Genomic DNA, 26,613 nt, shown 5'->3' with positions numbered 1-26,613 from the left:
TGAAGCGTGGTCATTAAGTCTGGACAAGACACATCTGGCATCAGCCAGGAAGAAAGCTAGGTGGTGAAGGCACAGAAAGTGAAGGAGGAGGAGATTAGCCAGCCATGGGACCCCTATGGACAGAGGCTGCTGCTGGAGCAGCCTATCCTATCCTCCACCCCGCTGCCTCTATCCGTCTCCACAGCACTATGGGGACAGGCGGCACTGCAGAGATGGTGCTGGGGGAACTGGCTTTTAAGCCGTCTCCCCAGAAAAGCACCAGCTCCTGATCCTTCCCCCCACCAGCACCAGCTCCTGTTCCTCCCCCCTTGCTGCCTCGCCAACATCCCTAACCCACATTCCACCATCATTTTGTACCTACTCAGTCTATTACTGAACTCCTCCTTGCTAGCTATTTGTGTAGGGCTTCATAAGCCAGGGGAGCAAGAGGTAGCCCAGGTCACCGAGGATCACTATGGGCATGTCCACATCTCCGAATCCGATCATCCGATCTAGGGAAAAAGTTCCAGAGTGCATCTTTCAGAAAAGCAGGATTTCTGAAAGATGTGGGTATCATGCACCTTTCTCGACCATCTCAGGTTGATGATGGTGAAGTGACTCTTGTGATCTATGGGAGCAGATAAATATAGCAGTGGCAGCCTACCAAGGGATAACCCTAGTGAACTGCTACTGTTTTATTGCCCACCCCTTCAGTAGGGTAAGGAATGCCAAAGAAAGCATTTTAGCTATTATCAGGGGCTTACCTCAGGAGCTTGCATATAACAGTGGAATTTCTTTCAGAAAATATATAGCTACACGTTCCATAGATTTTAATCTTTTCCTTAGTTTCAAAACTCCTGTCTTTCCCAGGGACTGTTTATTGGATGGTTGAGAATCTGGACCCTAGAATGGGTATACACCACACCCTGCTTTCATATACAAGGGATCCTACTCACATTTCACTTCTAACAATGAGTTAGAAAACAAACCAACATTAATAGATTATGCCCTATATCACGTGTAGTGAATTATCTTTTGGCAAGGCCCCAATTCCTTCTTAATGGTATTATCAAAATCCAGACTCTAAAGAAAATAAAATATAATAATAATAATAATAATAATTATTATTATTATTATTATAACAACAACATTTTTAGGGTCCATTCAAAAGCATCAGGTGGTCTGGATTTAGTCTGTGGTCTTCCTATTGATGACCCCATTCTACATAATATCCATTTTATACAAGCCCATATAAAACACTTACATCTATTATAACCTCTTCATTTGCACGAGCCTCAGATATTTGATTTTCTCTGCCTTCAGGTGCTTGATTTTCAATATCTTCATCAGTTACTCCACATCGTTTAGGTGGGTCTTCATCAGCTGCCATTCGATAAATAAGGTGTTGAAATGTGGAGGACAATTTAACAGGCTCAATTTCATAGTATAAATCATAAATCATCAAATAGCCCCTGAGAATTACAGAATTGAAATGTAATTTAGAGACTTGGAAAAACTAAAAACTTTACAAAAATATTAGAACTGGTCAATAATTTTATATCTGAATTATTTATCATGCATAATAGAATTTGGAATTTCTTCCCTTGCCTTCTAAAAAGAAAATGCTATTGAAGGGGAAAAAAAACCTTTTTGAATTACAACAAAGGAGAAATGTTCTTGGTAACTCAACAACTTTGGAGAGGCAAAGTTAAGAACCCGAAGAACACTAAATGGTCATCAAGCCGTAGATAAGTCATCACTGTACTACATATTGTTTTACAATTTATAAAATAAAATAAAATAAAATAAAATAAAATAAAATAAAATAAAATAAAATAAAACAAAACACTACAGATCTGTGATTCTAACCCTTAATTTGTTAGCATGAAATCGGCATTAGGAAAAGGTAAAAGGACTTATTCTGTTATTCTAAATCTACCTTTCTGTTTAGAAAGAAGAAATTCATAATGTTGGCAGTCTAGCATACTAAAGAGTCTATCTTACCAGAGTCCAGAACAAGTGCTGAGAACTGCAACCGAATCTGGAACATCCTCCACGTATCCAGAGTAGTAGCAATCATCCTGCAAGACCCCCGATTTTTTTTTATTTTCTATCATTAACATTAGTTTAACAGAAGAAAAGATATGTTACACAACATTAACTATACACAATGCAGAGATTAATTTTTTGTATGTGGTCTCAAATACAGTTTTAACATAAAAAAGGAAAGCAGAAATGACGCCCTTTCAGTCAGCTGATCTGTTCTCCTGTATTCTAAACTCAGACTGCTGTTTTTGGTGTCAAAACCAAATTTTACTGCTTTTCACCCATGTTAACAGGGCAGAAATAATGGATCAATGCCCACAAAACAGATATCAGACAGGATCACAAAGAAGAAACAGTTTCTTGCCATTTCAACCAGAAAGGACATTGTCTCGACTTGATTATCTGCATCCTGCTTCAAAGACCTTTTAAGACTTCACTTCAAAGAAATACAGTGGATCTAATCTACCTCGAATTCAGTAAGTAATTTGATACAGTACCTCATGAAGAATTATTGGTTAAATTGGAAAAGATGGGGATCAATATGAAAATTGAGAAGTGGATAAGCAACTGGTTAAAGGGGAGACTTCAGAGGGTCATACAGAAAGGTGAACTGTTGTTAGGTTGGAGGGAGGTTACTAGCAGAGTTCCTCAGGGATCAGTTTTGGGACCAATCTTATTGTTTTTATTACTGAACTCAGCACCAATACTGGGAGTGTGCTAATAAAGTTTGAGGATGACACAAAGTTGGGAAGTATTGCCAATTCAGTAAAGGATCGGGATATCATACAGCAAGATCTGGATGATCTTGTAAATTGGAGTAATAGTACAGTAAAACTCCAGTTGTCCGGCATCCAGTGGTCCGGCACTCCTGATAGTCCGACACCACCTGGAACCCGGAAGTGCTCCAGGCAGTCGGACAATTAGAGCTGCTCTGCCCAGGCTTCCCAGAGTCTGTCGCTGGTCAGTTTCAGCAGCAGCTGACTTGGGGAAGTCTAGGGCAGAGCAGTTGGGGTGCTGCTGGGTTGGTCCCGCAGCGCCGAGCGGCGGAGTTATGGGATCAACCCGGCAGCACCCCAGCTGCTCTGCCCCGGGCTTCCCCAAGTCAGCCACTGATCAGTCTTAGCAGCGGCTGACTTTGGGATGCTTGGGGCAGAGCAGCTGGGGTGCTGCTGGGTTGGTCCCGCAGCGCTGCCCTCCTCATCCCCCCACCTCACCCCAGACCCCTCATAGCCCCCCCCTTCAGATAGTCCAGCATATCTGATAATCCGGCACCTTCTGGATCCTAAAGGTGACGAATTATCGGAAGTTTACTGTAATAGGATGAAATTCAATAGTGAGAAGTGTAAGATTATGCATTTAGGGATTAATAACAAGAATTTTAGTTATAAGCTGGGGACACATCAGTTGGAAGTGATGGAAGAGAAGGACCTCGGAGTCCTGGTTGATCACAGGATGACTATGAGTCACCAATGTGACATGGCTGTGAAAAAGGCTAATACGGTCTTGGGATGCATTAGGCGAGGTATTTCCAGTAGAAATAAGGAGGTGTTAGTGCCGTTATACAAGGCACTGGTGAGACCTCATTTGGAATGCTGTGTGCAGTTCTGGTCTCCCATGTTTAAGAAGGATGAATTCAAACTGGAACAGTTACAAAGAAGGGCCACTAGGATGATCGAGGAATGGAAAACCTGTCTTATGAAAGGAGACTCAAGGAGCTTGGCTTGTTTACCATAACCAAAAGAAGGCTGAGGGGAGACATGATTGCTCTCTTTAAATATATTAGAGGGATAAATACCAGTGAGGGAGAGGAATTATTTAAGCTCAATATCAATGTGGACACAAGAACAAATGGCTATAAACTGGCTATCAAGAAGTTTAGACTCAAAATTAGATGAAGGTTTCTAACCATTAGAGGAGTGAAGTTCTGGAACAGCCTTTTAAGGAAAGTAGTGGGGGTAAAAGACCTATCTGGCTTCAAGATTAAGCTAGATGGGTTTATGAAGGGGATGGTTTGATGGGATAACATGATCCTGGCAACTAAGTGACCTTTTACTATCAGTGGTAAATAGGGCAATGGAGGGATGATAGGAGTTACTATAGAGAACTTTTTCCTGGGTGTGTGGCTGGTGAGTTTTGCCCACATGCTCAGGGTTCAGCTGATCGCCATATTTGGGGTCGGGAAGGAATTTTCCTCCAAGGTAGATTGGCTGAGGCCCTGGAGGTTTTTCGCCTTCCTCTGTAGCATGGGGCAAGGATCACTTGCTGGAGGATTCTCTGCATCTTGGGGTCTTCAAGCCATCATTTGAGGACTTCAATACTGAGATATAGGTGAGAGGATTATTCCAGGAGTGGGTGGGTGAGATTCTGTGGCCTGCATTGTGCAGGGGGTCAGACTAGATGATCATAATGGTCCTACAGTCTATGAGTCTATGTTCACTTAGATTTCTTTTGATCAGTAGCAATGCACTCATACTCAGAAGCTGCTGTTTATGAAAAGTTCATACATCATGCTTCCTAATTAACTTATACCTGAAACAAACAAATAGACCTACTCCTCACATTCAGTGAAAAAAGAGCAGAAGTATAATCTCTGTCATAAATATCTTAAAACAAAACAAACAAAAAGCCCACCCACACTTTAGTCTACCATGTAAATCGCATCACTGCTGCCATTCTTTCATAGACTCTAGCAAGCACCCATTTTTGGTCACCTACTAGGACTGCTGTGAGGGGAATCCAGGGCACCAGAGGCTTAAATGTTCCAATCATTTGTAACAAACGTTAACAGGCAAAGATGCAAAAGGACTAAATTAATTTTAAAAAGGCCTAGTGAGGTCATTCAAAGACTGTGCTGAAATCATGTCTAGTAAACAAAAATAGCTTGAAGCCAGAAATTAATGGTCCTAAACTAGCGTGTCACAAATCAAGTCTAATTAACAAAATTAGGGCATGGGCTGTCATGGGTATCATTCCCCTTTGGGATTCTTAAAAATAAAGATACTTGGAGGAAGAAATCATGATTTTACAGACATATCTGTCGCCCAGAAGACAGAAGGGAGGAAAAAGAAGGGAGGAAAAAGATTCACCATCATGGCTACTACCCACACACAATTCTGAGACCCCAGAATTCACCATAACACTATTGGACTCTATCATATTCTGCATGCCATGTTGAACAGTAAAGGGGTCACAGTAATACCTCTGACTCTCTGGACACATTAAATCCATCAAAATTAACCCAGCAATTTCAAAAATATATTGGCCTGGTCTATACTTTTTTTAAAAAAATTCTGGTGAATTATCCACTGGAGTGCATTCCCTCCTTTCTTCTATTCCTTCCATGTTTGGCTTTATCTATACTGGGATGTGGAAGATGGAGGAAGAATCAGCTTAACTATGTATACAGTGGGAAGGAAATTGAGAGTTTCTAGGGCAACATGTTCCATAAGTCCCATCTACAAACAAGGCATGTGCAACGGACACGTAAAAATGCCAACCATATGTTTCCAGTTAGTCTGGCTACTGCAGTATCCATCCCGATTGCCTCTTGAATGGTGAATTAAAGATAGCTAGCAACAGTTGTGGCCACTTCATTTCTCACCCTCTTTAGATGACATTAAAGGGCACCAAAGCTTACATGAAAGAAGGAAAAACTACCAATAAACCAGAGAAAGAAGCTTTCAAACTGCTAGAAATAAATATATTTTTTTAATTGTTTGATTTCCTTTCTTAAGGCACAATTCACCTTCTGGTGAAGTCAATGGGAGTTCAGCCAATTCCTTTAGTGGGAAAAAGCATGGGCCCTTTCCACCACCAGATTCTCAATATACTTCTTTGTACAAGTCAGCAAGGCTGTTGGCCCTCTAATAACCATTCATTTGTGTTTACAGTCATTGTATATTTGGGAAAACACAACCTTTACTCCTTAATTTTATTTTAAAGCAAAAATATTGTTTGTAACAAGGGAAGAGGGAACTCAGAACAGACAGGAATGGCCAATGATTTTTTAAACTTTTTTTATATCTTTGCAACTTTCAGAAGTTTGACAACCCATTTTCTTCAGGTCATTTCCTCTCTTTCATATACAATTTGACCAATTCGTTTTAAAAATTCAGTATTTTACCTCACAGTGATAAATCATGACATGTAAGAATGTGTAGGTGAGAGAAAGGCCAAGGAAGAACTGGCAGAAGACAGTGAGAGAGAATGCACTGGCATCACCGGGGAAGTACCACCACAACTAGCAAGTGAGCTTAAATCAGGGGAGGAACTCACATATATCATGTGTTAGCTTCTCAGAAGGAACTAAACTTAAGGTGAGGTTATTAACCATGGGTTTAATAACCATATTTAGGGTTAAATTCATCAGCTTTCAGACCAAGATATCATTATTTCACTACAAAGAAAAATCCCTCAAATTATAACCCAGTTGAAAACCCAAAAATCTGTTATCAAAACTGATAGCTTTCATCCATCCAGTCTTAACAGCATGGCTTTTTAATTTTACTCTAAATTAAATTTTACTCTAATTTTAGCTAAAAGGGGTAAAAAACGAGGGTGATATCATGCTAGGAGTCTACTACAGGCCACCTAGCCAGGTGGAAGAGGTGGATGAGGCCTTTTTTAAACAATTAACAAAACTATCCAAAGCCCAAGATTTGGTGGTGATGGGGGACTTCAACTATCCAGACATATGTTGGGAAACTAACACAGCGAGGCACAGGCTATCCAATAAGTTTCTGGACTGCATTGGAGACAACTTTCTGTTTCAGAAGGTTGAAAAAGCTACCAGAGGAGAAGCTGTTCTGGATTTGGTTTTAACAAATAGGGAGGAACTAGTTGAGAACTTGAAAGTGGAAGACAGTATAGGGGACAGTGATCACGAAATAATAGAGTTCATGATCTTAAGGAAAGCTAGAAGGGAGACCAGCACAATTGAGGTAATGGATTTCAGGAAGGCAGATTTTGATAAGCTCAGAGAACTTGTAGGTAAGGTCCCATGGGAAGCAAGACTGAAGGGAAAAACAACTGAGGAGAGTTGGAAGTATTTCAAAGGGACGTTGTTAAGGGCCCAAAAGCAAACAATTCCGCTGTGTAGGAAAGATAGAAAATATGGCAAAAGACCAGCTTGGCTTAACAAGGAGATCTTGCACAATCTCAAAATAAAAAAGGAGTCTCATAAAAAATGGAAACTAGGACAAATAACAAAGGATGAATATAGGCAAGCAACACGGGAATGCAGGGGCAAGATTAGAAAGGCAAAGGCACAAAATGAGATCAAATTAGCTACAGGCATAAAGGGAAACAAGAAGACCTTTTATAAATACATTAAAAGGAAGAGGAAGACCAAGGACAGGGTAGGCCCACTGCTTAGTGAGGAGGGAGAAGCAGTAACAGGGAACTTGGAAATGGCGGAGATGCTCAATGACTTCTTTGTTTCGGTCTTCACCGAGAAGTCTGGAGGTGTGCCTAACGTAGTGAATACAAGCAGAGAGAGGGTAAGTTTAGAAGATAGGATACACAAAGAACAAGTTAAAAATCACTTAGGAAAGTTAGATGTCAGCAAGTCACCAGGTCCTGATGAAATGCATCCCAGGATACTCAAGGAGCTGATAGAGGAGGTATCTGAGCCTTTAGCTATGATCTTTGAAAAATCATGGCAGACAGGGGAGATTCCAGAAGACTGGAAAAGGGCAAATATTGTGCCCATCTATAAAAAGGGGAATAAGAACAACCCAGGAAACTATAGACCGGTCAGTTTAACGTCTGTCCCAGGGAAGATAATGGAGCAGGTAATTAAGGAAATCATATGCAAACACTTGGAAGGTAATAAAGTGATAGGGAATAGCCAGCATGGGTTTGTGAAGAACAAGTCATGCCAAACTAATCTGATAGCTTTCTTTGATAAGATAACGAGCCTTGTGGATAAGGGAGAAGCGGTGGATGTCATATACCTAGACTTTAGTAAGGCATTTGATACGGTCTCGCATGATATTCTTATTGATAAACTAGGCAAATATAACTTAGATAAGGTGGGTGCATAATTGGCTGGATAACCGTAGTCAGAGAGTGGTTGTTAACGGTTCTAAATCCTGCTGGAAAGGGATAACAAGTGGAGTTCCTCAAGGGTCTGTTTTGGGACCCATACTGTTCAATATCTTCATCAATGATGTAGATATTGGGATAGACAGTACGCTTATTAAGTTTGCAGATGATACCAAACTGGGTGGGGTTGCGACTTCTTTGGAGGATAGGGACATAATTCAGAATGACCTTAGCAAGTTAGAGAAATGGTCAGAGGTAAACAGGATGAGGTTTAATAAAGAGAAATGCAAAGTGCTCCACTTAGGAAGGAACAATCAGTTCCATACATACAAGATGGGAAGCGACTGTCTAGGAAGGAGCATGGCGGAAAGGGATCTAGGGGTCATAGTGGACCACAAGTTGAATATGAGTCAACAGTGTGATGCTGTTGCAAAAAAAGCAAATATGATTCTAGGTTGTATCAACAGGTGTGTTGTAAGCAAAACTCGTGAAGTCATTCTGCCGCTCTACTCTGCACTAGTTAGGCCTCAGCTGGAGTACTGTGTCCAGTTCTGGGCGCCACATTTCAAGAAAGATGTGGAGAAATTGGAAAGGGTACAGAGAAGAGCGACAAGAATGATTAAAGGTTTAGAGAACATGACCTATGAAGCCAGGCTTCATGAACTGGGCTTGTTTAGTTTGGAAAAAAGAAGATTAAGGGGGGACATGATAGCGGCTTTCAAATATCTAAAAGGGTGTCACAAGGAGGAAGGAGAAAATTGGTTCCTCTTGGTTTCTGAGGACAGGACAAGGAGTAATGGGCTTAAAGTGCAGCAGGGGAGGTTTAGATTGGACATTAGGAAAAAATTCCTAACTGTCAGGGTGGTCAAATATTGGAATAAATTGCCAAGGGAGGTGGTGGAATCTCCCTCTCTGGAGATATTTAAGAACAGGTTAGATAGACATCTGTCAGGGATGGTGTAGACGGAGCTTGATCCTGCCTTGAGGGCGGGGGGCTGGACTCGATGACCTCTCGAGGTCCCTTCCAGTCCTATGATTCTATGATCTATGAAATTCTATGATACTCAGTATTGCACCCTCTCGGGAGCATGCGTCATGCTTACCTGTATATATGGATAATCTGTTATCAAGTTTCCCCTCTTATTGTAAGTAAAAACTGGGAGATTTGGAACTATGAACATTCTGAAAATAAAAGATTAAAAAAATTAGAAATCCAAAAGCAGAAGACAATATACATAATCTGGTGCTTGCTGAAAATATACGGTTGCCAGTCATTAGGTGAAATTATTTGTAATTAGTTTTGCTGTTAGGCAAATTATTTTATAAGAATGGAGATGGCTGGGTTTTTTTCCCTCCAGAAACTACAATACTAATTCAAGATAGTTAAAATTGCTAAGAGAGGAAAGCAGCAACTGATACATGAGGATGTGTTTAATCAAGCAGAATACCAACTGATACAATATATGAAGCTGACAGACACAGAAAAATCAAAAGGGAGATTTGAGCTTTAGATCAGCAAGATTGTTGGACAGCCAGGATAACCTGGATGGTGTGGTGGGTTCTTTTTTTAGCTGTATTGTTGGCAGGCTATTGCTTATCATCTTAAGGAAGCATTATCATATTAGGGAACTAAAGTGATGCTGAGTACAACATGCAGGATGTATGTTCTTTGGTAAAAAGTGGATCAGCCTTTGGAAAATAAAGGTACCTTTAGTAAATTATCTACTCATAGCCTAGTTTTAAAACCAGATCCAAAAATCCCAGCAACTGATGTCTGAAGTCTTGATGCATATGAACAGTCAGTTACATAAGGTGTAAGGCCCAGTTCTTCAAAAGTATTTAGGTTTCTCAGTCTCACAGAAGTCAGGGAATTCTATAGCTTTATGTAGCCACATAAATGGTCTGTGAATCAAAAGATAGCTGATAGGTAAGGTCCCATGGGAATCGGGACTGAGAGGAAAAACAAATAATGAGAATTGGCAGTTTTTCAAAGGGACATTGTTAAGGGCCCAAAAGCAAGCTATTCCGATGTGTCGGAAAGATAGAAAATATGGCAAAAGACTGCCTTGGCTTAACCACGAGATCTTGCATGATCTAAAAATGAAAAAGGAATCATATAAAAAATGGAAAGTAGGACAAATTACAAAGGATGAATATAGGCAAACAGCACAGGAATGCAGGGGCAAGATTAGAAAGGCAAAGGCACAGAATGAGCTCAAACTAGCTACCGGAATAAAGGGAAACAAGAAGACTTTTTATAAATACATTAGAAGCACGAGGAAGACCAAGAAGAGGGTAGGCCCACTGGTCAGTGAGGAGGAAGAAACAGTATCAGGAAACTTGGAAATGGCAGAGATGCTCAATGACTTCTTTGTTTCGGTCTTCACCGAGAAGTCTGAAGGAACGCCTAACATAGTGAATGCTAGTGGGAAGGGGGTAGTTTAAGAAGGTAAAATAAAAAAAGAACAAGTTAAAAATCACCTACAAAAATGAGATGCCTGCAAGTCACCAGGGCCTGATGAAATACCTCCTCTATCAGCTCTTTGAGTATTCTAGGATGCATCTGAGCCAATAGCTACCATCTTTGGAAAATCATGGGAGACAGGAGAGATTCCAGAGGACTAAAAAACGGCAAATATAGTGCCCATCTATAAAAAGGGAAATAAGAACAACCCGAGAAACTACAGACCAGTTAGTTTAACTTCTGTGCCAGGGAAGATAATGGAGCAAGTAATTAAGGAAATCATCTGTAAACACTTGGAAAGTGGAAAGGGGATAGGGAACAGCCAGAATGGATTTGTAAAGAACAAATAATATCAAACCAATCTGATAGCATAACAAGTCTTGTGGATAAGGGAGAAGCAGTGGATGTGGTATACCTAGACTTTAGTAAGGCATTTGATACGGTCTTGCATGATATTCTTATCAATAAACTAGGTAAACACAACTTAGATGGGGCTACTATAAAGTGGGTGCATAACTGGCTGGATAACCGTTCTCAGAGAGTAGTTATTAATGGTCCACAATCCTTCTGGAAAGGCATAACAAGTGGGGTTCTGCAAGGGTCTGTTTTGGGACCGGCTCTATTCAATATCTTCATCAACTATTTAGATATTGGCACAGAAAGTACGCTTATTAAGTTTGCAGATGATACCAAGCTGGGAGGGGTTGCGACTAATCTGGAGGATAGGGTCATAATTCAAAATGACCTGGACAAATTGGAGAAACGGTCTGAGGTAAATAGGATGAAGTTTAATAAAAACAAATGCAAAGTGCTCCACTTAGGAAGGAACAACCAGTTTCATACATTCAGAATGGGAAGCGACTGTCTGGGAAGAAGTACAGCAGAAAGGAATCTAGGGGTTATAGTGGACCACAACTTGAATATGAGTCAGCAATGTGATGCTGTTGTAAGTAAAGCAAACATGATTCTGGGATGCATTAACAGGTGTGTTGTGAGCAAGACACAAGAAGTCCTTCTTCCGCTCTACTCTGCACTGGTTAAGCCTCAACTGGAGTATTGTGTTCAGTTCTGGACACTGCATTTCAAGAAGGATATGGAGAAATTGGAGAGGGTCCAGAGAAGAGCAACGAGAATGATTAAAGGTCTAGAGAACATGACCTATGAGGGAAAGCTGAAGGAATTGGGGTTGTTTAGTTTAGAAAAGAGAAGTTTGAGGGGGGACATGATAGCAGTTTTCAGATATCTAAAAGGGTGTCATAAGGAGGAGGAAGAAAACTTGTTCATCTTGGCCTCTGGGGATAAAACAAGAAGCAATGGGCTTAAACTGCAGCAAGGGAGGTTTAGGTTGGACATTAGGAAAAAGTTCCTAACTGTCAGGGTAGTCAAACACTGGAATAAATTGCCCAGGGAGGTTGTGGAATCCCCATCTCTGGAGATATTTAAGAGTAGGTTAGATAAATGTCTATCAGGGATTGTCTAGACAGTATTTGGTCCTGCCACGAGGGCAGGGGACTAGACTCGATGACTTCTCAAGGTCCCTTCCAGTCCTAGTATTCTATGATTCTATGAAAAGTGAAGACACGGTGCATTCTGCAGAAATCACTTCTTGCCATAAAGCTGTACACCACAAGCTATGCATTCATTACAAAAATAGTCCTAATCCAGAGACACCATTTGGTCTATATTAGAGAAGGGGAAAGAAACACACAAAATGATGAAGTAACATAACCAGGGATGCCCAATGGACCAATGTTGGAGGAAAACAGAATCCTAATTCTACCGGGCCTCATTTGGAAGATACCTAATTAGTTCCAAGAATACCTCATTAGACTGTTTGGTATTATTGTGGATTTTTATAAATGGCAAGGGGGGAGGGTAGTAATTTGTCTGCAAATGTTGGTTCTGAGAGAAATGAGGCACTGAAAAAAATAAGTGTGTTTAACAACACCTTTCCAGCCAGTGCTGACCCGATTTCCAGCACTGAAGGACCTGCCGTACAAAATCTGAAGCTCTTGGCACTGACATATGCTAAAGACAAATCCACCTTCTTTAGTTCCAGGGTGGCTCCACAGCTGGATATAAGGTGTTTCACCAATCTGGAGCTAGACAAATATATCAAGGGCTTTTGTTTCTCCCCTGCAAGTGTGTTGTGATAACTGGTTCAATACATTTACCACAATTGTAAGCTCAACTGCAAAAAATAAGGAAAAGTTTATAAAGTGTCTCTCTCCCAGTGAATGTTGCTTTAAAAAGGTGCAAAAGGAAGATTAAAAAAAGGATTAGTCTAAACCACAAATAGTCCTGCAGCGCCTTATTGTCAATTAGAGTGTCCATTCTAAATAAGACTAATAGAGTGGGCTGTAAGTACCCAGTGCTTAGCTTTTTATGTCATTAGGATGTGGAATGTAGCAGCCCATTCAGGTCAAATCTTTGTTCATACCTTGATTACTGGTGTCAAGCTTGTAAATGAAATCAACTTCTGCAGCTTCTCTCTCCAGCTGGTTTTTGAAATTGTTTTGTAATAGTATAGTCACTTTTACTAGTATGTAGAAGGGGCACTAATGAGTTAGCTTATGAAAAATGGAGTACCACAAAGTAATTTGTTGTGGACATTCAAATAAAGAAAAGGAGTTAAAATTTTCAGGCATATGTATGAACTCCAGGGGACCTCAGCATAACACATAAAAAAGCTGTATCCCCACCTGTGTGCCTGGGAGGATTCCAACATAACATTTTGGTTTTCTCTACAAGAGATGATGTGAGTAATAAAATGCTAGAGGTTCCATATTGTTGTTTCCTTTTCCAGATTGCAAAGTGTAGATTACTTTTGTTGACCAATAAAACAATTACAGTGTACTATATTTATAAGAATCACTGGTAAAATAATCAACATTACACTGATACAAAATCATTCTTATACTAATCTATAGTGTGTTTGTAAGAATCAAGCACTTATATGAATGAAATAATATGGGACAGATGTGATTTTTATTAAAGGACTGCATGGTACACATAAAGAAGACTATATGTAATCCCTCTTGTGCACCATGGGGTCCCCCTTCTATTAATAACCTCTCTGCTGTAATCAATCTTGGGGTCTGAAATCACAAATCAAAGTAGATGTAAATGCTTACTTTGGAGTTGCTTAAAGTAACCCATAATTTCAGATAAAACTACAGAAAGTTGTTGTTAAAATTCAAGCCTTACTTAGGACTTTACAGGTCAAATGCTTTAACTGTTATCCTTCTTTAACTGTTTCCATCTTTCTTAAAAATGTTAATGACCTTTGTACTATGGTCCTAAGCAAGCTGAGCTTTTTCTATACCTAACCCAAAACCTGAAGAGTGACTGGATCACAGTGAGACCTTTGAGGCCCTGTAAGCGTTCTTGCTCAGTCCTAAGCCCCTGCCCAGTGCTCGGGCCTGTACTCCCTAGACTGGCAGCCCCTTTAAGACCAGGGGCCTGAGGGTGGGCTGGCAACCAAATAGCTCTCAAAGTCAAATGGTGGCCCTGGCCCTGGTTCAGGGTGGGGCAGTCAAACAAACAGTTCCCAAAGTCACAGCACAAGTGGGAAGGGGAAGACTGCCACCCAATATGGGAGTGGCAGGGGGGATGTGGGCCCTCCCTACTTCACCACGTCCCGGCCCAGGGCCCTAGCAGTGGCAGCCTTGGTGTCCACTGGGGTCAGTAGGGAATCCGTTCCAAAGCATGCTGACACACTTTAAAGAGTGATCAGGTCCACCTGACCATCCTCTGCTTCCCCTGGGCCACTTCCAGTCTCCCCCTCAGTTTGTACCTCGCTCCCAGGCAGTGGCAGGTTCACAGGATCTGTATAGTTCAAGTTTAGGCGTAGGGACAAGTTTAGATGTGGGCCAGTCATCCACCTCGGCCAGCTCCTCAGCATCCTCAGGGTAGACCTTTGCTCCCTCCGACAGCTGGCCCCCTACTGAGTTTTTGGGCTCAATTTTTATATTTCCTGCCCCTCCCCTAGGCCCCTGTGGACTTAAAGGGGCAGGCTCCATCTCAGACCACCCAGGCTCAGGGAGGGATACTTACTCCTCGGGGTCAGTGAGTGGCCAATCCTGCTCACTACTGGCCAATCTATTCAATCTAAACCAGAGGTAGGCAATTATTTTTGACTGGGGAGCACTTCAGAAATTTTTGAAGTGGCCCAGGACCACCCTGGAAGGGGCGGGTCCAGGACACTTCCATGCTTCCCTACCCACAGACCCTGATTGGTCTGGCGGTGGGGGAGCACACAAAGTCTTTGCCCTCCCCAGGGAGAACCACCAGCTGTTCTGCACAGCTGGCAGTTCCCTCTAGGTACCCATGCCCCTGGCTGAGACCACATCCAGGAAGAGCCTACTGTTCTGAATTCTCATATAGTTAACACATATTTTCTTGTTAGCATCTCTCAAAACTTTCTGAAATATCCTTCAATGGCATAAGGTTACATGGTGTAGAGCTTCATGTGGATTGGTTTGAAAGAATGTAAAAATCAACATAATAATAAAAGGTAGCTTGTCCCTCCCTAATCATTAGTGGTCTAACTCAGGTCCTTTTCCTTTGCATCTTATCTGCTAATGTTTTACTACTTCTGTTATTTCTTCCTATCTAGATTGACAGCTTCTGTGGAGGAGCTTTTGTCTTCATACTTGGTTGTAAAACCACATATACATCTACTTCTCACAAAAAAAAAAGGTGGGGGGGCAGATGAAAGGTTCGAAAGAAAACAGACACTTACTTCTTCTGTAGTAGGTGAACAATATGGAACTTTTCTTCAACTTGGATTAGATAAGACACCTTGTCCTACAGCATTCAAATAAAAGTATTATTCAGTAGTATTCTAAAACTTTGATTAATCAAAACCCACAGAGAATTCCATTTTCTGAACATTATATTTACTACATTTCCTCAGATTATGTTTAGAGGGTTTTTTCTCCTTTTTATCAAAACACTCTCTACAGTAGTGGTTTGTTAAATAAAGTTGCCAGTACTGGTCCAGCTGCATCACCATGAGCAGTATCAGGATTCATAATATAAACTAGCCTCCAATGGTTCCAACAGTATTTAACACCATATCAGTGAAACCTGCCCAGAACAAGTTCCGTCCTACAGTGAAAAATGGTTGTGGCTCTGGGAGTGATGTTTACATTAGGCTTCCTAGAATTGCTAAAATGGGTGGAGCTCAATTGGTGTCAGTTAAAATGGGAAATAGGAGAATTTTCCAACTACCATAGAGCCTAGGAAAGTAGACACTAAACACTATTGCCACAGCACACCGATGGAGGCTGAATAATGATTCTGGAATAATGGGTAGAGTCAAATCCAACAGTTGATGCTTTTACTGTCTGAATTTTTCTGCAACTTCTTTTTTACAGATTCTCAGAACTGCACATTGTCCTGTAGGATAATATCTTTTAATAGTTATTGTGATTTATTCTTTCATAGCATATGTGCAGCACAGAAAGAAAGTGTCTCAACCTCATAGCTAGTTTGTTAACTGTAGAGCATGATTGAATTCCACATGTGCCACTCATTTTTTGAGACTGCCTGTCAGGGAAACCCAAATTTTAGAATGAAAACACCATGCTTGTTTATAGTGTTCCATGATACAGGCATTCTTTATATTTGGTGTGTTTAAAAATATGACATCTACTGGTTGCAGTTTAATCATAAGGGCTCTATTGTGGCATTTAGCCACATGACAAAGTTGCAATTCCAGGTCAAAACTTAAGATGAAGTTGTTCCCCAGGAGTCAAAATGAATACAGAAGGTTGAAATTCAGTTTATAGTGTTCAGTTCATTTTGGCTTTTTGTGTGTCTTGCTTTACATTCTCCCTGTAACCAAGTACTTGCCTCACTTGGTTAAAATTTGGATCATAAACTTGCATTCTTCTAGACTCTTATACCAGTTGGAGCCTATAAAAGTGTTGTGGAACATTTCAAATAGGAAAAGAGATTAAAAATCCCTAAATTGATAACATAAGTCAAATTTTATATCTCGTATACAAAAAAAAAATTCAAAGGATGTACAACATGAACTTCCAATGCTCATACTATATGAGGAGTTTAAGACAGACTACCTAAATCAGGATGCTAGAATTATTTCTCAGGGGTTCTAAATCATTCCTGACAATGGGCTATTTTCCCCTACCAGAAGTTAGACAAAAATAGTCTTATCATGGAATGACTAGTCTTTCAAATTGGGTACTTCCCTACTTTACAGGAGTGCTATGGCAGTGAGGACAAACATTTTAAGAATTGTGTAGTGTCTATATCCCTTGTTAATGGAAGGCATATAAGTACCATCTTAATTCATTAAAGTCTTGCAATGAATAACATGCTACAGGCAGTCCCCGGGTTACGTACAAGATAGGGACTGTAGGTTTGTTCTTAAGTTGAATCTGTATGTAAGTCGGAACTGGCGTCAGTCGCTGCTGAAACTGATCAGTTTCAACAGCGGCTGAATCTGGACGCCAGTTCTGACTTACATACCGATTCAACTTAAGAAACCCAGGTGTCCCCAAGTCAGCTGCTGCTGAAACTGATCAGCGGCTGATTCCAGGAAGCCTGGGGCAGAGCAACTCTGCCTCGGGCTTCCTGTAGTCAGCCCCTGGTCAGTTTCAGCAGCGACTGACTTGGGGACGCCTGGGGCAGAGCAGCTGGGCGCTGCCAGGTTGGTCCCGCAGCACCGCTCCTCGGCGCTACTGTACCAACCCGGCAGCACCCCAGCTGCTCTGCCCCAGGCGTCCTGATTCAGCCACTGCTGAAACTGACCAGCAGCGGCTGAATCAGGATGCCTGGGGCAGAGCAGCTGGGGTGCTGCCGGGTTGGTACAGTAGCGCCAAGGAGCGGCGCTGCGGGACCAACCCGGCAGCGCCCAGCTGCTCTACCCCAGGCGTAGGCAAGAAAAGCCTGGTCTTCTGGGGGGGGGGGAGGACACTAGCTGCACCCCCCCCAGCAGACCAGGGAGACGCGGGTGGCGGGACCGCCCGCGTCCTCCACGGCTTTGCTCCATCTCCCTTGTCTGCTGACCAGGGAGACGGGGAGCAAAGCCACGGAGCACGCCTGCAGCAGGACAGCCCAGGCGCACCCGGGCTGTCACAGTGCGGGCGTGCTCCGCGGCTTTGCTCCGAATCTCCCTGGTCTGCTGGGGGGGACTACCCCCCCAGCAGACCAGGGAGACGTGGAGCAGCTTTTCTCGCCCCGGAGGATGGGGGCGGCGGGACTGCAGCGCATCTGGGCGTCCCGCCGCTCCAGTCCTCCAGGGCGAGAAAAGCCCCGTTCGTAACTGTGGATCCGATGTAAGTCGAATCCGCGTAACTCGGGGACTGCCTGTATATGTTTTACCAACAATCAAATAATAAATCCTACCTAGGCACACTGAGTTCCACTCTAAAAATTTCATGTGAAATTGTGCAGGCAAGCAAAGACTATATTAAGGATAATCGATGCTTGTGCTTCAGAAGAGGTGCTTACCCCTTTTGCTGAAGCAGCTAGTACTAACAGCTACTAAATGTCTGGACTAATGGAGTTAACATAGCAATTCTAACTTTCTTAGAAAGTAATACCACCTTTGTGTCTATGCCATCTCTTGGTTCTAGCTTTCTTGGCACTATAACTTCAGAGTAGAGGAATTTTAAAGTCTCAGTAAAGCCTAAAAAGAGAAAAAATAAATTCAATGGAATATACATTTATAGTTACTGGGATACATGCCTCTCTACATTCTGATACTGCAAATATTTTGATATATAAGACACTGGACAATTTGCCAAGAAGAAACAATTCCGGGGGGGAGGGGAAGGGGAGAACAGGAATGAAGTCTTCATCTTAATTCAGTAATATTTGTAATCCCCTTGATAAGATTAGACACAGAGAAAACCAGTAGCATCACTCCTCCTCGGGTTCTCTTTCCCAAGCCAAACCCAAGCAAATTTCTTCATTAAACCCCTTCTATCATTTTCCATCACCATGATTTCCTCGCCTCCCCCATCATATTCCTACATCAGCAGGATCTCTCTCCCTTGAGTTTCCAATCGGAATTGTACAGCTCCATGTCTCCCCAAGATTTGTGCTGTAGGTAAATGCCACAATATAGTTCTTATGATAAAACTGATCAGTAGACTGTTTACCGCCTGCTGTGTTCCCAAAGATACCTGTACCTTTATAAAATTGGAGAGCCATGGCCCCTTATCTCCCACCCTTAGATCCAGCACTGATGCCTGTTCTCTTCATCATGCCCCAGTCCTGCTACTCCTCCCTATCCTGGCCAGTTTTCCTCACAAAACCTCTCTGATGTCTGATTCCCTCCCTTCCTTGAATGGCCTCTGCCTTTCAAGCATGACCCTGAACACCTCCCCATTCTGGCATCTCTACTCAACTCACTCTCCACCTCACCTGGGCTGAGGAGGAGGAGGAGCAGGGCCCAGGAATGTAGCCCCATCCCCAGGGCTCCTCACAGACACCAGCCAAACATGTGCAGCAAGAACAGGGACACTGCCTGCTTGCCCCTTCTGCTTTATTGCCCTAATGCCAGCCTGGAGCCCTCAGCTCAACTGCCTCAGTGCCAGTCCCACCCCCTCTGGTCCCACTGCCTCTGTGCCAACCCCGCCCCCGCCCCACCAACTGCCTGTGCCAGTCCCACTCCCCCTATTCCCACTGCCTCAGTGCCAGTCCCACCCCCTCTGGTCCCACTGCCTCTGTGCCAACCCCGCCCCGCCCCACCAACTGCCTGTGCCAGTCCCACTCCCCCTATTCCCACTGCCTCAGTGCCAGTCCCACCCCCTCTGGTCCCACTGCCTCAGTGCCAGTCCCACCCCCTCTGGTCCCACTGCCTCTGTGCCAACCCCGCCCCGCCCCACCAACTGCCTGTGCCAGTCCAACTCCCCCTATTCCCACTGCCTCAGTGCCAGTCCCACCCCCTCTGGTCCCACTGCCTCAGTGCCTACCCTGCCCCCGCCCCACCAACTGCCTCTGCGCCAGCCTCACCCCCTCTATTCCCACTGCCTCAGTGCCAGTCCTGCCCCCTCTGCTCCCACTGCCTCTGTGCCAGCCCTGCGTCTGCCCTTTCAACTGCCTCAGTGCCTGCCCCAACTGCCTCAGTATCAGCCCCAACCCTCTCCCTTCCAACTGCCACAGGCTCAGCCCCAACTGTCACCCTCTCCTATCCCCACTATTTCATCGTCTCAACACCCTCCCTCCCACACCATGCCTGAATCCATTATGTCCCACTTGCCTCGTGCTAGAAGGCTAGATCCCCCCAAACACACCTTGGTAGCCTCTGTTACTACTACCTCCCTGACTGAGGGGGAGTCCTGTGGGAGTCAGCCAGTCGTGTTCCACTCTCCCTGCTCTACCACTATCATGGCAAGTCTCATCATCTTCCCCACTTACCCCACACTCCCATTTGACTCCACCACCGCTCTGACATCTCCTGAAATACCCCTCCTGGCAGGTCCCACTCCATGAGCTTCACCCCTTCCTCTTTATTCAGTGCCCCTAAGGACTCCAGATAGGCCCTGTTCCTCTTTCACCATACATGGGCTGTGACAGGATGTATAAGCCACAAATCATGACAGCCAACAGTTAATAAGCAATACTGGACCCAGAATTTTAAACATCAAATGCACTCTTATGTATTAAACAACCACTTTGATTTATACTACTATGCAAGTGAATTGCCCTGGGGCTTTTGGATAAGTGGGCACCTGGTCTGCCACCCTCAGAGACAGAGATGGAGCAGGAACCTCATTCTGACGAGGAGTAAATCATGGAAAAATATGAAGATCAATCCATACCCTCAACAATATCATCTTTAATGCTACATAAATTAGTAACTACATCTGCTCTTCCATAGTTGATTTTTTTTTAAAAGAGTCCTGTGGCACCTGAAAGAATAACAGATTTACTTGGGCATAAACTTTCATGGGTAAAAAGCAATTCCTCAGAAATATATTCCACTCACCCAGATAAGACTTCATCTGGAATAGTGTGTCTGGTTATGAAGACCACTTTCCAAGAAAAAAGTGGACAAATTGGAGACCAAAGGAGAATAACCCCCCCCAAAAAAAACAAATCAGTAAAAAGTTTAGAAAATATTACCTATGAGGGAAAATTTTTAAAAATTGGTGTTGTTTACCTTTGAAAGCTTATGCCCAACAATGTCCTGTGGCACCTTAAAGACTAACAGATTTACTTGGGCATAAAGTGGTTAAGAGCCACTTTTTCAGATGCAAAGTTAAGCAAAGAGATGAGGAGGTAGGGTACGAAAGAGCCCAGGGGAACAGCAACTGAGACCTAACTGACCTGGATGATAGGTTCCATGTGCTGGAATCTGGAGCACTAGGCAGACCCATGTCTCACTACCAGAAACCAAGAAAGTGGTCCAGGACCTGTAGCTGGAATGCAAGACTGCCTGAAACAACATACAGGAAGCATCAGCATGTGTGATGGAACTCTGTGACACCAGAAATGAGGACAATATACAGTAAACTTCCGATAATCCGGCACCTTTGGGACCCAGGGGGTGCTGGATTATCAAATATGCCGGACTATCGGAAGGGGGAGCTATGAGGGGTCGGGGGGGGTGCCACCCCAGACCCATCATAGCCCCCCCTTCCGATAGTCAGGCTCTGCCCCAAGTGTCCCTGATTCAGCCGCTGCTGAAACTGACCAGCAGCGGCTGAATCGGAGATGCCTAGGGCAGAGCAGCTGGAGTGCTGCCGGGTTGGTCGGGGTAACGCCGACCCTTGGCGCTGCGAGACCAACCAGGCAGCACCCCAGCTGCTCTTGGGGACGCCTGGGGCAGAGCAGCTGGGGTGCTGCTGGGTTGGTCCCGCAGCGCTGCTCCTTGGCGCTACTGGATCAACCCGGCAGCACCCCAGCCGCTCTGCCTCAGGCGTCCCCAAGAGCTGACTCCACGAAGCCTGAGGCAGAGCTGCTCTGCCCCGGGCTTCCCTGAGTCAGCCGCTGGTCAATTTCAGCAGCGGCTGACTTGGGGATGCCTGGGGCAGAGCAGCTGGGGTGCTGCCGGGTTGATCCAGTAGCGCCGAGGAGCGGCGGTGAGGGACCAACCCAGCAGCACCCCAGCTGCTCTTCCCCAAGCGTCCCCAAGTCAGCCGCTGCTGAAATTGACCAAGAGCTGTCTCCAGGAAGCCTGAGGCAGAGCAGCTCTGCCCCGGGCTTCCCGGAATCAGCCGCTAGTCAATTTCAGCAGCGGCTGAATCGGGGACGCCTGGGGTGCTGCCGGATTGGTCCCGCAGCCCCCAGAGGCAGCGCTAGGGGACCTACCCTGCAGCGCCCCTGCTGCTCTGCCTCCGGCTTCCCCGATTCAGCCGCTGGTCAGTTTTAGCAGCGGCTGAATAGGGGAAGCTGGAGGCAGAGCAGCTCCAGTGGTCCGGCTGCAGAGCATTTCTGGGTTCCTGATGGTGCCGGACCATCAGGAGTGCCGGACCGTCAGATGCCGGACCAATGGAGTTTTACTGTATGTCTGGATGGACAAGTAACGAAGAAGCAGTATCCCAAGTCATGAAAAGAGGGGCCATAGAGCAAAATATTGGTGGGAAAGGAATTCCAGATGGGGCGAGAGCTAGTTCCCTGACCTTGGCTCCAAGAAGAACTCCTTCACATGCAGAAATCTTGCAACTGTACAGTGTGATAAAATAAGAAAGCTAATGGCACTTTCTATTGCATAAAGATGATACTTCATTATGCTACTTGTATTGAATTTCAGGTTTCTCAGATTTTTTTTAATTCCCTAATTATGAAATCTACAATATATTGTATTATAACAGATTCTACACTTCAAAATTACACCAGATTTTGATGGGTTTATCTGTAAAGAGAATAACTGATATGAAAGTATCTCTTATTTTGAGTCAATACAATAATGCTCAGTTCAACTTGGTGGAATGTAGAAGGAAAAAGATTAAGAGTTGTGTTTCAATTTTACTTTTATTTGGTGTATATTTCTGGAAACTTTGGAGTTAAAATGCTTTTATTACTAAGCAGGATGTTAATGAATAGACGGCTTTTATTGCAGCTGAATATAAAAGTTAATTACAATTATGCATAATGTGTGTCAAGACTTCAATCTAATAAAACGTTTTAAGAGCAACCTTTTAATTTCTATTCACTGCATCATGGATAAAAATCAATAGACTTCTAAATTATTTTAATAGTAAACACTTTCAAATTATATTGCACATTACGGGGACGACCTAGCCCAGCTATGCCACAACTGCACCTTTAATACAGTTTAGTGGGGTCAGGTTTCCAGGTAAATGTGAACGAGAAGGGAGGAATAATTTAACTTCATCTCTTAGGCTGGGCTGCCATTTGGAAAAATAAAAACTATTTCCACTTAAAGTCGATGTTGCAATGCATGTACAGTTCAGATTCTGGCTTCAATCCTAGCTCTATGTATAGGAAAACTGTAAACCAAATTGCAAAATGTTAAGCCCAATCCTTTTTTGGCTCTTTCAACAAGTAGAGGGAAAGTTGGTATTTTGAAAAATATTTGATATCAATAGGATGAAAGTCACCCCAAGGCAGAGGAACCCATACAAACAAAAGCCATGAAAACCCTTTATAGAGGAGTTGATGTGATTATAGTTTCATGAATAACCTAGTGTGTTAGAGCTGATTTTTTCCCCATGAGATCACATTTTCCCCCTGCCCCTGCCAGTAAATTTTTTTAGCGGGCTGGCCAGCAGCCCTTCTCAGTCCTGGCTTGTGCAGGGTTCAGGACCTACCTCAGCTGCAGCTCTGCATTTAAAGCGTATTAGGAGCCAGGTGGGCATGCAGCCCGGCTCAGTCCTGGCTTGCACTGGGTCCAGGAGCTCAGACCCCCTCCCCCATGGACACAGGATGCTGCCATCCTCCACTGCTGATTCTGTATCAAAGGAAACAGCGTGGAGCAACAGGCAACTGAGCCACAAGGGGAGCTGGTTTTAAACTGGCTCCCCTCACAGACTAGTGCCTGGCAAGTTTCAAGAAACTTGGATCTGGACTTCCTACACTCCTGTCATCTGAAGAAGTGGGTTGTGCCCACGAAAGCTCATGATACCATCTACATGTTTTGTTAGTCCTTAAACAACAAATAGTGTAGTGGCACCTTAAGTTTTTCCTGTTACAAACTAACTCAGCTACCCTCTGAAGCTATTGAACATTTGCACAGTCAAGAAAATGAAACCAAAGTAATTGATATTCACAGTGTGCAGTATGAGAAACCGTCATAAGGGTGTGCCATTGCTATGGTTGCCAGGTGTCCGGTTTTGAACTGGACAGTCCAGTACAGGCAGTCACCGACTTACGCGGATCTGACTTATGTCGGATCCGCACTTACGAACGGGGCTTTCTCGCCCCGGAGCTCACAGGCAGCGATCCGCCACCTCGACCTCCGGGGCGAGAAAAGCTGCTCCCGGTGCCCCTGGTCTGCTGGAGATGGTCCCCAGCAGACTAGGGGCACCGGGAGCGAAGCCGCAGCAGCGGCGGGTTCCCGCGCTTCTGAGGCTTTGCCCGAGCAGACAGAGCCAGCAACAAAGCCAGCTGAAGTCAAGAGCCAAGGGCCAGAAACAGAACTGGTGGTGGAGAGGGGCCTCAGGGAGGGCTGGCAGGCTGGGGGAAATGATGGCAGGAGATCTGATGAAAATGCCCTTGTTCTGCACTGTTCTCCAAATTTCAAAGTCAGGCAATGAGTGCACAATCACTTCCAGTTCTAACCCACACAATATTTTCTCTCTCAGCTGGCCTCCTACTTTCCCATATATGCTTTGCTCTCCCTCCTACTCCTTTTTGGCAGACTGTACTTTCCTGCTCACTCCCAACTATTGATTCCAATACTTCTCAGTTTCAACCTCCAGGTGCCAACCTTGCACACAGAATGGGCAAGACTGTACTCCCACCCTGCTCTGCCATACTTGATACTGAGTACTACCAAACGGTCAGCCCCCCATCACAGGTAGAACCTAATTCTTTCCCCCCCTTCTCTGCAACCCAATTTTCCCCTTATCAGGTGCCACTCCCTCCCTTCTCTGTGCTGACCCATCACACAAACCCTCTTGAGTGGACTCCCACTTACCAGTCACAAATCATTCCTTTGATTCCCCTTCCTTTCTGCTGCATTGTCTTAGGGGCCCTACAACTCCTCTGTGCCGTCTCCAGTGAACCTCCAGCTGTCCCTTATCTAATCTGCAACAGACTCTCAATGAGCCCTTCTTCTCACTCTGCTCTGTTTGCTCTTCAGCCCAGCTGGAGAAGAAGCATCCGATGGTTGCAGGCAAACTGAGCCCCAGTCCTAGACAGAGCAGCCCTATTCCTACCGGCTACTCAGGGACACGAGGCTGGCTGGTAAGTTACCTTACCTCTAAGCAACATCATTAACCCCAGAACCCTACCCAAGTGTGATAATGGCACTTCTCAGCTCAAGCCCCTGCTCCAGTCACGCAAACCCTGAATCATCCCCACACTGCTCCACAGAGTTTGCATTAACATGGCTGCCGCTTTTTTCCAGCTTGGAGATAAGCCGGAGAAAAGCGCCAGTCTAGATGTGATTCTCCGGAAAATAAAGCCTTTTCCGGAGGATCTCTTATTCCTACTTTCAAGTGTATGCCACTTAATAGCTAAACTGGACTCATACTGATTTAAGTTGGATTAATCTTCTCCCTCTCTCTCTGTCTCTCTCGCTCTCTAACACACACACACATGCACACACAAACACCCCTTTTATCATGCATCTCTCTTTTCTTTCCACCACACCATCAAGAATTCCTCATTTTTCTGTCCCTCCTTTCTCCCGGTTTGGATTCATTGTTCTTATACTGAGTCTCCAGCATATCAATATAGTTCTCCTGGATGTTGTTTGTATCTCTTCTCTACAAATACTTCCTGCCTAGGGCTATTTTCTGCCTCAGGTAACCTTTAGCAGCTGAGCAGGCTGTTAGCACAATGCTGCCTCAGTTTCCTCTTTGTTCAGCCAATCACTGTTTAGTTCCATGTCTTGCAGTTCTCCCTTATGACTCCCACCCTTGAGCTGGATTGTTAATACTCTCTCTACCTAGTAAAAAGCCTGGTCAGTCAGGAGACTGGTTACATTACAGAAGGCTCAAGAACCTCCAATCTCCAGCTTCTTGACGTTGAATCCCTGTAGTTCTTTAAAAGTGACGAGGAGTCCTGTGGCACCTTATAGACTAACTGAAGTGTAGGAGCATAAGCTTTCGTGGGCAAAGACCCACTTCGTCAGATGCATCTGATGAAGTGGGTCTTTGCCCATGAAAGCTTATGCTCCTACACTTCAGTTAGTCTATAAGGTGCCACAGGACTCCTCGTCGCTTTTGCAGATTCAGACTAACACGGCTACCCCTCTGATACTTGTAGTTCTTTACGTTTCTCTAACCCCTCTGGTGGGGATGGTAGTGCCAGCTACATGGGCAGCTTCTTTTCATCCTGTTGCTGAAGACTTCTGCTCTTCAGCAACAGGGTACCTCAACTTTTCCAACATTTCCACACCAGTTTTGGATCTAGTAGTCCTTTCATTACGTAGTAAATTGTTAGGAATAAGTAGCTCTTATTGAAGCTGACTATATAAGGTAATTAATATAATGTATTTTATGTGTCAATGTTTGTCTGATAAAATGTTTTATAATAATTTATGAACAACCTTTTAATTTGTTTCTACTGCATCATGGAAAAAATCATAAGTAAACTTTTACATTATTTTAATGGTAAACAGTTTCAAATGACATTGCACATTGCGGGGAATATTTAGCCCAGATATACCACAACTGCACATTTAATATGCTTTCGTTGGGATAGGTTCCCAGGTAATTGTGCATAAAAAAGGAGGAATAATTTCACTTCATCACCTAGATTGGTCTTCCATAAAGAGAAAATTGTTTCCACTTGTAGCTTTTCACTTCATTTATAGCCCTACATACAGAACAACTGTAAACCAAATTACAGAATATTAAGCCAAATACTTTTGGTACCTTTCAACAACCAGAAATTTTGTATTTTCAGAAATACCTGATAGCATCAGTACAATGAAAATCACCCCAAGGCAGAAGAACCTATGCAAG

General features: G+C 43.8%; 1 protein-coding gene across 1 annotated transcript in view; it reads right to left on the bottom strand.

The window, feature by feature from the left end:
• Positions 1 to 19,247, bottom strand: part of LOC112546503 (disintegrin and metalloproteinase domain-containing protein 20-like) — a 149,956-nt gene extending 130,709 nt beyond the window's left edge. The window contains exons 1-6 of the mRNA XM_025186935.3: positions 18,935 to 19,247; positions 18,112 to 18,194; positions 15,279 to 15,343; positions 9,174 to 9,252; positions 1,984 to 2,060; positions 1,244 to 1,451 (exon numbers count right to left, since the gene is read on the bottom strand). Coding sequence (XP_025042720.3) covers positions 1,244 to 1,451; positions 1,984 to 2,060; positions 9,174 to 9,252; positions 15,279 to 15,343; positions 18,112 to 18,194; positions 18,935 to 18,980 — 558 coding nt within the window. The 5' untranslated portion in view covers positions 18,981 to 19,247. The remainder of the gene's footprint in view (positions 1 to 1,243; positions 1,452 to 1,983; positions 2,061 to 9,173; positions 9,253 to 15,278; positions 15,344 to 18,111; positions 18,195 to 18,934) is intronic.
• Positions 19,248 to 26,613: the final 7,366 nt, after the last annotated feature.

The sequence above is a fragment of the Pelodiscus sinensis genome, chromosome 1 (assembly GCF_052426305.1).
Source record: "Pelodiscus sinensis isolate ZL-2025 chromosome 1, ASM5242630v1, whole genome shotgun sequence".
NCBI classification, from domain to species: domain Eukaryota; kingdom Metazoa; phylum Chordata; order Testudines; family Trionychidae; genus Pelodiscus; species Pelodiscus sinensis.
Note: the sequence above shows the minus strand (reverse complement) of the source record. Positions and strands in the feature narration are given on the sequence as shown.